A 13,424-nucleotide genomic window follows, 5' to 3' on the forward strand; every position below is an offset into this window, starting at 1 on the left:
AGTAACGTTTGGATGTAAAAATAGCGTTTCGTAGCGAATTAGAATAACTTAAGGTGAAAGGTAATGAATTAGCAAGCAAGATTGCAACTAAAAATTCAGTCTGATTCACCCTTCAATTCCGTTCACTTATTGTTCGGATTGACTTATTGAGATTAGATAAAAAATTCTTATTGAAGGAAATCAATGAATCATTATACAATGGTTATTGATTTTGCGACGTTAATTCATATATAAGAATAGAATTCTGAAACAAAGTGATACATTGAATACCGTTATTAACGCAATCTCTCTTTCATTGTTCTTTATATGTTATTTTTATATTACAATATAAATATTTTTGTATGAATTTATCTTTGTATCAATTGATAGATAAACAATTTTTTTTTTAATTAATAATGATTAAACTTGGAAACATTTATATCGGTTTATGGCTTCTTTATATCTTATCTTTTCGCGAAGATCTGCGCTTATCACGCATACATTCGAGATCTAATTACACGTGTGTAAGCCATTCCAACTGGCAAGAAGCAACTTTGGCGCCGTTAAACCGTATGCCGCCGCGTGAAAACGCACGCGAGTGCTCATAATTCCGCTCGTGCTGCACGGTTTGCCAAGAAGAGAACAACAGTAGGCAGAGTGTACATTTGCTTTGCTAATTTATCCATCTAGATAAACGGTCGCAGCCAATCTCGTGCCATGAAAGTAAAAGCGTAGCGAAGCGCACCGTTGCGCAAACACGAATCGCGAAACGATTCCGGATCTGTAGCGTCAGAAAAAAGTACTTTGCGCCAAGAAGCATTGCGAGCTTTTTCTGCGAATAGTAATTCCATAACTGTTGCTTAATTGTCGATGTTAAAGAAATGGAAGTATGATTACATGTGGAAAACGGCTACGTGAAATCGATCTGCATCAATTTCACCGCACATTTCGCTATTTTTCTTCTTTTTAAATAGAAAACCTTTGGCTCGTGCATTTTATTTTATTTTAATAACGCCGGAGAGAAGAAAAAAACTATGACTCTTCCGATTTATTTTATTGCATAAATATTGAAATGCTTCTTTACGGAACTCTGGTGAGTTAGAAATTCATTCAGGGTTTAACTTTCTAAACGTTCCTGAATTTTTCGCCTTCCGTTCGGTTCGCCGCCTGCAATACGGGAGCTGGTTCAGCGAGTTTGGAGCAATAACTGTCTCACAAGAAGTGTGCATCATTTGCGTCTTGCGCGAAACGAGAAAGTGAAATTTCTTTATGTGTACATAAACATGCATATCTCCATGTTAAGCATATTAATTGGTCCAAAAAAAAAAAAGAAATTTAATAGTAGGGAAAGAATTAAACGAAAGTACTAATTATCATAGAATTATCAAGAATTTAATTAACATCTCGTACGATTTTCTCCAAAAAAAAAAAAAAAAAAATTGTTTAACCATCCACATTCTTGTAATTCAATCATTACCTGAACAATATTATAATCTTTGATACATATATATACTTTTTCATTTTAATTTATTTATATTTATTTATATTTGTACTTAACTCATATTGGTATTTATTTTTTATTTAATATTTTTTAAAATTATTTATTTGAATACTTTTATCAATCTTAAAATTAACGTTTTCTATGTATATAATTAATATGTGTAAATATAAATATATTTACACGCTAATTGTAAACTGCGTGTATATAATTTTAACACATGCAATTTGTGAATAAGGAAGCATCGAGAATGTGCAAATATCGAATGCAATGATATTGTTTCAATATTACGTTCATCTCACCGCAACGTTTCCATATTCATCGTGGCTACCGGACGCAGAAGTGCATCCGCAACGTTGCGGCGGTACTTGTCCTTTCCGCGAATAAAAACAGTTGCTTTGCGCCGGCAGGCATTCATTAGATCTCGTTAAGGCAATACGTTGTATCACGATAGCTGTACCTTTGCCGCGCGCATTCCGTTTGCAAGAGCTGCAACGGCGTGGCTCCTAATCGTCCACGCTGCAACAGGCATATTATTCGTTCCATACGCTCGCTCGCACGATGATAATTACTTATTAATACTAAATTGAGTAATGATCGCACATCTCGTTTTGCAGCAAGAGCCGAGACCGGAACTCGAAACTAGCAATGGAAGCAGCAACGGCGGCGGGAGACCGCGTTTCGTTCCCGTCACCGCTCTGGAGGATGTGCAGGCGATACGCTGCGCCGAATTTCACCCCCATGGGAAGCTGTATGCCGTGGGATCGAACTCGAAGACGTTGCGAATATGTGCTTACCCGAAACTGCACGATGTCAGGTAAGAATCGTGTTCGTTAATTATCGCGCCTATTCATTCCATTGGAGAACTTCCAGTATTATACGTTCGGAATTCTTTGATAAGTTTATGATGTTTTTTCACTTTTCTTCTAATTGAGATTACAAAATATAACTTAAATATATTACTTAATTTATAAATATATTACAAAATGGTTTCATAATATTTTAATATATGAACCTAATATATGAAAATTATTTTTGATATATGAACCTAATTCTGGTGATTTAAGTTATTTGTAATAATTTTTCGAATCGCTTTCCGAAACAAATTAATATATAATTTAAAAATTTATATTTTCATAAACATTCTATAATAGTTAAATAAATAATTTATTTAACTAAATTTTAGCTTTAACAAATAAAACAGTCTTACATTTATCACTTAAATATGCATAGCTAATTAATTAATTACTAATATGGAACGAACTTTCTACAAAATGCACTTCATATCAATGGCGGAAGTCCTATATGATACTGGAAGCCGTTTCGCACCGGGCGTTCGAGAAATCGTTAAATTGCAATTGCAACTCAATCGAAGCGCGGAAATAACGTGATCGTAACATTGCCGCCTGTCTCGTGCTTGCAACAGACCTTTTGATTATTGCGTGTGAGCCATTTCGCGATAGCATATCGTTGAATAATGACAGTCTCGGATACGCATTCTTTGATGAATTACAGATATCACTATATCATTAATAGTATCTGTTACGCAAAGATAACGAATGGATTCACGTTATGCGATTATTGAAAAATTTAGGTAACGGAGATATGATTTCTGTCAAATTGGAAGAAATCGAATGAAGTCACATTCGTGCTTCTGCGAAGAAGAAGAAGAAGAAGAAGAAGAAGAAGAGAGAGAGAGAGAGAGAGAGAGAGAGAGAGAGTGTGTATGTGTTGTGTTTATTATACCGTTTATTATACCGTTCTATGTCTACGCCCTCTAAGAACATACAAATTAAAGCGCCCATGGTACAGAGTATAAAAATAATTTACAAAGAAAAACGAAAGTAAAAAACAAAAAAGGAGAGAGTTGTGATATATTTTAACGGTTCCAGCGAAAATAACTGTAAATTACAAGTCGGCTAAAAGCTGATCCGATCGTTGGGACACGCGGGGAGAATCGTCGACGATGAAACAACTTTACGTCTGCGATAAGCGCGTTTCGCGAGCTAAAATTCGCTGCTTGTCGTTGCGACGATAAATCCTGTTCAGCCGAGCTTGGCGTCGCTTTTTCCTTACGGTGGACACGTTTCGGATCCCCGAGATAGCGCATCACGAAAAATGCCGACGCGAAGCGCGAGAGAAATCACGGATCTTACAGCGGAACGCGTCACGCTATTCAATAAGCTCCGGTTTATCTATCATCTTGATGCGATAATATCAACGCAACTTCGCTCCGCGGTGTAATTAGAACAGAGATTAATCAAATGCGTTCTCCCACGTTGCAATAGATATTCTTTATCGCAAGAAAAGGAATTCGATATTACCGCAAATATTGCAAACTGTAATTTGGTGAGATATTATACTTTGTAATATGTGCACGTGCAATACACGTATATTATTTATGCAATAACAGATGCACCAAAAACTTGGATCGTTGTATGTACCGTTCTTCTCATTACAAATGCTAACCTTTCAGACTGAAATTTGCATCAATGGAAAATAGGTTACTAGTGATTATTTTGTCAAGCGATAATGTTCTTCAATCAGCTTCCAAGAATATAATTAGTTTCTAGTACTTTAGGAATTAATGATCAACGAGAAACAAGAATCTTGCAAATTGCTGGTTTGTCGCATTTAAAAAAATCTGGTTTATTTAAGAAAGAAATGATACATGTTACATGAACTTCATAGAAAGTTAAGAATAATCTTATATGATTATGAGTTGCTTTAATTATAATCGACAAGTCTTTGTTGTCACTCATACGTAACAAAGGAGCTTCGTCGTATGTAAATTTGAGGCTGGTCAAGTACAAATTCGCGTCTGCTAAACTAATTTTACGCGGGTGTGCTGGCCTAACGAGCGGCGGAGGCCTTCATGCCAAACGGAGCATTCCTGCCTGTTCAGCGAATGTGAATTGCCGGTACAGTTTTTTCCATTACCGGTTACCACCATGCTGAAACGCACGTTGTTTCCGTTTACATCGTCTTGAACACACGATTTGCAATATTTTATCTTTCCTGCTATCACATTTGAATTCAGAATAATTCCGCATTATATTTTAATGCGTTGATTTCTTGAATATAATTGCCTTTCAACTGTAAACGCGTTAAGAATCGAAAAATTCGAGAATTTTTGCAAAAGTTCAAATTAATTCTGAGACCAATTAGTTCGAAGTTCTAATGAACGAAAAAGGAACATATGAAAATGGATCATAGGAAATAAGCGTCGGTTTGCGATAAAAAAAAAACTGGAGAACGTAAATAAGTAGTATACGAATGAATAAATAATGAATTTATAATTAAGAATGATAAAAAGGCAAAAATCATGTCTACACGGCGTGTAGTAATTACTTTGGAATTGTAATTTCGTTTTTTGAGATAGCGTTACGTTATACCTTAAGACAATCTGTTTTGCATTATAAGGTAGACAACAAACGGTCCCCTTTCACTCGCAGAATATTCCATGTACGGCAATTCACGGCAGTGCTCATTTAACGCTGTATTACGATGTTCCGGTAAGTTCAACGAGCTGTAATTTGTGTCCAAAGTCAATAACGCGCAACAATTTCCATTTGTCCGTTTGCGAGCAGCCTCTTACTCCGTTCAGACTGTTGTTTCGCGCGCGGAACGATTCTCGTTGGCGTCGAGAAAGTTTGCGCACGCGAAATAAATTACCGTTGCACCGTAGAAAATTTATACCTATCCGTATTACTTAAAACGCAAAGTGTGCGACATACGCGTGCGTCTTGCGTAACTTTCGAAATTACTACTTGGTCAGCCATCGAATACAAAGTGTTTCTCAAGCACCGCCTTATAAGTATATTCTGTAACGTTACAGTAAGATGTGCGAATAAACGGTTCATAAAATCCGCTTAATGTCCTAAAGTACGCGAATATTCTATCAGAGATACTGCTGCAATTATACGTTAATGATACGCACGCGCTCGTAATTTCCTGCGTAAAATTACGAGGCGACGAGAGATTGTTCTCCATGATACTCGATGTTGCGATAGGAGCAAAAGTCAATGCTGATGTGAAAATATCGAGATGACTATCGAGAGACTCCGTGATTGTTCAATTAGAGCGACGTAATCCCATTGCTCGACTTGAAATTGAGATATCACTTCAAGCCGTTTGTATTATTACATTATATTACAGACAGTAAGTCTGCGGTTTCGTTGCTTGTGCTCCTGATTGAAGTAACGTTGTCGGCGAGTGCTGCGCCGACGTGATTGTAAAAAAGATATTTGCTCAAGAATAAAATAGAGTGAATACATAAATTACACGTTAAATATTCTAGCTCGTGAGAATTTGTATGATTTTAATATTTGTACAAGTGAAAAGAAATGCTAGAGAATGAAATGTGTGAAAACTAATAATAGTAATTATAGTTAACATAAATTATAGGCCCGTGTGCAAACATGATGAACACGCATACACCCGATTGATAAGTGAAAGTATATTTTTACATGTTATGAATTTCTATTTTTTTTTATTGTATTTTTCTTTTTTCGCATCATTTTTGTGTCAACTATCAAAATATAAAAAAAGATTAGCGTTTTTTCCAAAGGTTATAGACAATTGTTCTATCAAATAGGAATAAGTTTCTTTCCTGCCGACATTTTTAATTTACTATTTCAATTCTAACAATTGTCTCTTGATATTTCATTACGTAGGATGTGTACACAAAGCCATAAGAGAGTTATTCATCAAGTTTAAAATTGATAGCAAGACTTAATTTTGCAATTATTTCATATTTATAATTATTACGATTTATTAGATTTTGATTAATTAAAAATTAAATTTAGAATTAACAAAATTTTTTTATTTTAGTTTTATTTAGTATAAGAAGCTTTTTTGCAAAATTTCTCACCTCACGTTTCAAGAGAGAATTTCTAACACTCATTACATCTGTATTTTTGTAAAATAACTGTATACAATAATTTACTTGTGCTATAATTTTTTTATCACTTAATACTTCTCCAATTATGTCGTTATTATCCGGAGAAACCGCCTCTGCGAATAATCGTATCGTCACTTTCGAAAGTCGTTCCCCTTCGGCACTCGCTGGAAATTGCAGCAGAAGTGACGTTAATCTCGCGCGTCATGCTCAAATCGAACAGATTCAAGGGGACGAATAATAATTAACGTCGGGGAAGATTTTACGGATGAATATCTTGATCAGCAGATGTGGGGGGAGAGGAGTAAGCGATCGCGATCTCACGCGGCGTCGGATGCGTGTGGTGAGAAAAGAGCAGTGCTTAATTAAAATCTGCATAAGAACTGGCGCCGTGAAAGCGGTGGCGCGTCGTCTCTTTGAGGTCCCCGAGTCTCTCTTTCATTTCCACGGTGGAATTCTGTAGTTGCTGTACACAATATCGACTTCAATTAGAGACGCGGTTAATGAAGGCTGGAAACGAGGAAGGAAAACAGCTCTATGAAAGTGACGTTTGAGAACTCGAGCATTCTTCCTTCTTGAGACAGATTAATAGCTCATGAAATAGAGCGAAATGGAATCTCCTTTTTTAGATGGATGATTTATGCCATTGCGAATTGTCGAAATGTTTGCTGCATATCATCACGTGCTTTAATAGAATTTCGTGTTCCGTTTTCAGAGAGGATCATCAGACGTATCAACCTACCGTTCTCTTCAAGAGGACGAAGCATCACAAAGGCTCTATATACTGCCTCGCGTGGACACCGGACGGTCGGCTGATCGCGACCGGAAGCAATGACAAAACTGTGAAATTAATGCGCTTTAACGCCGATACGTCGAATCTTGAAGGTACTACTGATAATCGAAAGTACACCCAGAGAAAGGTTTCTTCGATTCAAAGAAATGTTTCTTTACTATATGATTAAAGAAAAAATTTTTTGATCATCATTTTTTAAAATAAAATAAAATTTATTTGGTTTATTTCTTGGAAAGAAATATTTCTTTACTATTGTAAATATTTCTTTCTCGAAAAAACCTCTCTCTGAGATGTAATCTTGATCTTATTATAACAAAATTTGAATTTTTTTAAAAGTAAGTCTTGAATTATAGATCTAGCTCATTTCTATTTTGAATTTTTCTTATCATTCGAATACGTAAATTGCTAAATTTCTTTGCATTTTTGAAAGCAGTTTAGACTACAAAACCCGCAGAGTTGTAGCTTAAACATTGAAAAATAATTCATAATTTAGAAAGGATCTCGCATTAATTGTATGGAAATTAAATCCTGATAAACTGAGTTAATTTTCATATAAGTAAGTTATCGTGTAATAAACAATAAACGTCATAAACACAAGGCTAAATAATGAATAACTTTTAAGCTATGATGCATTAAAGATGTAAAACTTGTGTGTTCACAGAGTATATCTGATACAGCCTTTATGATATTTTTGTTCATTACACGATAAGCTACATTATGTGAAAATTAATTTATTTCACCGGGACCCAATTTTTCATATAATTATTGTGGAATTCTTTAGCAAGATAAATATAATTAATTTGTAATTGTTAATCAGATTTGTTATATTAATCTGGTTAATAATTAGTATCTCTCTTACTACGTATATCATTACAAGATTCTGTATTTTTTATGTTTAATTTTTAGGACAAGAGGTCGAATTGACTATGCACGATGGTACAGTGCGTGACCTGTGCTTCCTCGAGGACACGTCAAATAAATCGAGCCTTTTGATCAGCGGTGGTGCTGGCGATTGCAAAATTTATGTTACCGATTGCACGACCGGTACACCTTTCCAAGCCTTGAGTGGTCATAGCGGCCACGTGTTGACGCTTTACAACTGGGGCGGAGCGATGTTCGTCAGCGGATCGCAGGATAAAACAGTCAGATTCTGGGATCTGAGGACGAGAAGCTGCGTCAATATGGTTACACCTGCGACGGTACCTGGCAGCCGGGTGAGTCGGGTTCTCTGTCGATATGTTTGTAGTGATCACCAAAAATGAGAGAGAGAAGATTAAAATGGATAATATTTTTTTTAAATTCTATTATTGTTTAAAATCCTTGCATCATCAGCATCTTTCTATTTTGTTCCGACATCGTATCGAATTCTACGTCCGACAAATATTCGATTTACATTATTAAATTGCACCAGCATCTCTTTCAGTTGCACAAAATTACTTATTTTCTTCTATCTAAATCGGATATTTATCGGACGTTATTTATGATTATCAAGAATAGAAGCAGTATTGTTTGTCTGATCAGCATTTGATTCCATTGCAGGTCGGTAGTCCCGTAGCTGCGCTCTGCGTAGATCCGTCTGGCCGACTGTTGGTGTCTGGCCACGAAGACAGTAGCTGCGTTCTCTTTGACATTCGCGGCGGTAGAACGGTACAGTGCTTCAAACCTCACGCGGCAGATATCAGGAGCATACGATTCTCACCATCGGCATATTACTTACTGACGGCGGGATATGATAACAAATTGGTACTCACAGACTTGCAAGGTGAATTTCTCTTGTTGATTTTCATCTCTTTTAGAAATATTATTTACAGTATTGAAATAAATAATTTATTTATAATACAAGTGTTGTAACGATCGAGTAATATCAATATGATGAAATATATTGCAGGCGATCTTACAATGCCTCTACCTAGCGTCGTAGTCGCTCAACATCAAGACAAAGTCATCTCTGGACGTTGGCATCCTACGGAGTTCTCGTTTCTCAGTACTTCCGCTGATAAAACTGCAACGTTGTGGGCTTTACCGCCTGTTTAAAGTCCTGGTATAATAACGCACCGTTATTTATTTACCTGTTCTTTTAAGAATATTTTAACATAGTAATTCATCTTTGACAATATTGTCTAGATTTGTTTCTTTTTTTTTTTACATTGAATTGATCCCACAAAAAGTTCAGACTCTAATTTCGATTCTTAAGTCATCCCATAGAGATTATAATCACAAAAAATGAAATTTCAAATGATATTTGTTGACGTATTCGCACAGTTTAATTATTCCTTAAATGACCAATTAAAACTTTGATTTATACGACTGTGTCATTAACTCGCAGCGTAATATTATAACATTGATGCGAAAGTAAAGCATTTAAATGATTAAAACGTAACACGCTTTGAAGACTTGGGCTAGGGAATAAAGAACGCGTAAATCACGCGATATGGGACGAGCATCGGTAGGATTGTCTTTAGCTATGAATTTAATCGGGAGTCACAAGACTGCGGATGAATAATCCCTCGCTTCGATACTGTTTTACAACAACGTGAAGCGAGATCGTTTACATCGTCAGTTTTAAATATCTGTTTTTTGCATAACATGATAATAGATTTACAGATTTTGAAGAATGTTCTTTTTTCAGGAACACAATGCACACATACTTAATAGAATCACGATGCGATATATCCCTTTCCCCGGTCTATTTTAATAGAATTTCGTTATAATCAGAGATGCCTGTATTGTAGATACGTTGAGCTAAGTTAAGAAAATTTAAGAATATTCACAAAGGACGAAGTTTTAATTTTTAATTTTTAAACGCTCTCTTACTTTCGCTCTTACTTCGCGTCGTGGCATCATTTCACAACGTTTCAATAGAAATATTTGTGTTTACTGATTTTATTTTTAATTTGTTGCAATACTTGTTACCACAATTGTTGCGCGCGCGCGTTTAATTTACATAGATGCTCATACTTCCATCTACATGTTATCAACTCACAAGCCAAATATACACACGCGTTCTAGTACATAGTATATATATATATATATATATATATATATATATCTTTGTATTTGCGAAAGAAATTATATACGTATGCTCATATACTAATCGCTATTTTTTACGGACTAAAATAATATAAATCAAGAGAATTTATCCAAGCGTCAAGCAATTACTCATCGCGACATGTGACTAAGTTTACACGATTCGCGCAAAGAAGATAGTATTCTAGTAATATAAAGTCGTAAGGATTAACAATTAGACTTAAGTTGCTTGTCGCAATCGCCAAAGCTCGCAGTAGCAGCGAAATAAAAAAAGAGGGAAAGTGCGCATCACTTTGTGTTGTCGAAAGCAATTTTCTCATCGATTGTAGTGATTCGATGGTTGAACATGGGACGAAGATTTTGTAAATACACGTTCAGCAACTGAACTCGGCGATTCTTTGATTTGACCATTAATCTGTCGAGTGACGATGCAAGCATATCATTATTTGTTTTATCCCTACTTCGACATCAACGTTGTTAAAAGCGAGATTTACTTTGTCCTGTTAGCATATCTTTTCGGCGTACGGACAAATCACATTTTAAGATGGCGAATGTATTCAAGGAGATAGGGAAAGAGATATTAATGAAATATAAGAGATAATAAAAGCAGAATAAAGGAAAAAACGGGTGAATAATAGGAGATTAAAGTTAACCGTTTGCTAAAAGGTTTGTGATCTTTAGCATTCAATCATTTTCAAGATTTCATGAAGTAATTGTTAGAATTAATTATTTTCTTTTCTTTTAGAAAAAAACTTTTTGATTAAATAAATTATTACGAATGTTCGTTTCTTGATTGTTTTTGTCACCCAGTTGCGACTTTTCAAAATGATTTTGGCAGAGATTCAAAGTTTCGTAAAGATAATCAACGTAATCGAGTTGCGAAATATTTTTGCATTTGTGAAAACACATTTTTAGCGACTCTGTCATATCTTATTATTCAAGAACTTTGTTTTCCTGCTTCACGTATTTTGTAATGATTGACAGAAAAGATCAGAATGACAATGGCAAACAGAATGGGACGGAAGCGATTATTTGTTAATAGCGACTCAATGCAAGCATTTGCTTCCATGTAGCAATTTATCGTGCCTTCTGTCGTGACTGCTTTCGGCGATTTATATTTATTTTTGTATTTTTTGTGAGCTCTTATTCTTCCTCCCCCTCCTCATATTCCTTATTCCACAATAGTAATTTTACCTCCCTCATCTCACAATATATCCAAACACGAGTTCATAAACGTTCTAAAATAAAATTCTCTCATTATCTCATACTCGAGTATTACTGCATAACGTACTATATATACATGGCATAACTTATAACTTTGTACTTTTCTTGTAGATACGATATAATATGTCACGTCTAATTTAAACAATAAAAATTTACGTTATTAAGATGATCGTATTGATAATAACGAAAATCACCCCCAAAGAACCCATCAAAGTTTCACTAGGAGACCCGCCGCCGATCTCAGGGTCAGTTTTTCAGAAATTCGGGTAATCGGACCGATTAGAGGCCGCCGTAAGAGAGAAATTATGCCGGCGTGTGGGTTCGTACCGTAGTGTATATACGCGCCATGAAAGCTCGATCGACTTTTTATAAATTTCCCATAATGACTGTAATCATGCAATCTTCCACCCGCATGTATTACCTGTGGCGCCGAATTTGGCGCTTTATGGGTCCGATTCTGTGAAGTAAAAATACGCGAATGTAAACTGTTCTAGTCTCAAAAATTTTAATGAGAATCATTTAATGGAGAACCGGCAATTTCGGCGCGTAGATAGAACTTATTTTTGTTGATTATGGAAAAACTACCGCTGTAATATATCACGTCTGCTGACTGTACCGAACAGGTAAAAAATTTCGTTCGCAGAATGAAACAGCTTTGTTTGCCCTAAAAAGAAGTATCAAATAATAGTCGTATCGTAAGAAAGAGATTACATAAAAATTTGAAGTCTGTCCTAAAAATAATTTTTGAAGATATATACACGATATAATTTGAAAAGTATAGATTTTGGAAGATAAAATTGGATAAATAATATAATGTGATGAGAAATGATTAAAAATTATGTAAAAAAAATAATATTTTTTATATTGTACGTGTCTTTTTTGGAATGAACTTTTCGAACTTTGTCGAAGTCGGAGTGAAGAGAAGAAAGGCGAAAGAGGCAACCGTCGCGACGACCAATTCCGTGATCTCTGGACCTAATCCTGTGCCCCGGGAAGCGTCCCCGCGGCGAGGATCCACCCACGGAATTCCTGTGCGTCTGTCGGGGCCATCTGTCGATTCGACGAATCCGGTTGATTTGGCGCTTCGGAATTTTTTGAAATCCTCACCGCGGGCCATATTATGAGCCTTAATTATTGTCGGTGCGCGATGTTCAGTCCCGGGACAAGCACGTTATCCAAGCTCCTCGAGGATAAATGTAGTTTCTGTGTTCTCTATTGGACCCACCTACAAAATCGAGGTACCGCGTGTTTCGCGTAGTCTTCAGGAATGCCCCCCGAGGTGCGACGCTTCCTAATTTTACGTTCCTATTGCGGTTTGTTCGATGATATTTGGCAATGGGGTCTAATTCGAATTTTCTGGATAACTATTCGATAATGCTTTCTAACTGGAAAGGAAACGAGCCTCAAGATAGATGTCATCCATTCCTCGTCCGAATTGCAATTAGAAGTATGACAAATATGTCGCGAATATGAACTGATTTTCAAGATTCACCCGTTCAACCGTCTTAAAACTGGTTGCATTCTTCGACGGAAACGGCGATTATAAATATAGGCTTTTAGCTAGAGATGGAGAGATTAGTGTCTGTGATCACGAACAAGTGATTTCGCACTTATGAACAAGAAACGAGGAACTTAGAAAGAAAGAACATGCGACGATGCATTAGGGTAATCACGCCGTTCAATAATTCATCGCGCGCGAGGTATTCAAATTAATAATGTATTACAAGAATCACCTCTAATCGATCGCACGAATTGCTTTGTATACTCTATCATTTCCACAGAGGTTCTCATACACTCATTCTTTATTTCACTAACAGATTTTTTGATATCACATATGTTTCTACATATTTTTCTTCTATATAAACATTAAAAATTGAATTTAAAAAAAAATTAAGTTATGAAATTTAATACGAAAAGCATGATAAGCCACAATTATGTAGCTTTCTACAATTACATAATTCAAAACGTACAAAATATTGATTTATTAAATATATACAATCTTA

The 13,424-nt window shown here is 35.7% G+C and overlaps 1 protein-coding gene across 8 annotated transcripts in view; it reads left to right on the forward strand.

Moving 5' to 3' along the window:
• The window catches only part of LOC108750899 (WD repeat-containing protein 47), an 80,763-nt gene extending 68,953 nt beyond the window's left edge, over positions 1–11,810 (forward strand). For 2 of the 8 annotated variants that reach the window (XM_018490745.1, XM_018490744.1), the window contains exons 7-11: positions 2,095–2,294; positions 7,093–7,262; positions 8,077–8,384; positions 8,710–8,932; positions 9,059–11,809. In XM_018490745.1, coding sequence (XP_018346247.1) covers positions 2,095–2,294; positions 7,093–7,262; positions 8,077–8,384; positions 8,710–8,932; positions 9,059–9,204 — 1,047 coding nt within the window. In that variant the 3' untranslated portion in view covers positions 9,205–11,809. Of the gene's footprint in view, positions 1–2,094; positions 2,295–7,092; positions 7,263–8,076; positions 8,385–8,709; positions 8,933–9,058 lie in introns of all 8 variants that reach the window. The other 6 variants (XM_018490747.1, XM_018490748.1, XM_018490743.1 and 3 more) reach the window with 5 other exon arrangements.
• Positions 11,811–13,424: the final 1,614 nt, after the last annotated feature.

Source organism: Trachymyrmex septentrionalis, unplaced genomic scaffold, assembly GCF_001594115.1.
Source record: "Trachymyrmex septentrionalis isolate Tsep2-gDNA-1 unplaced genomic scaffold, Tsep1.0 scaffold38, whole genome shotgun sequence".
NCBI classification, from domain to species: domain Eukaryota; kingdom Metazoa; phylum Arthropoda; class Insecta; order Hymenoptera; family Formicidae; genus Trachymyrmex; species Trachymyrmex septentrionalis.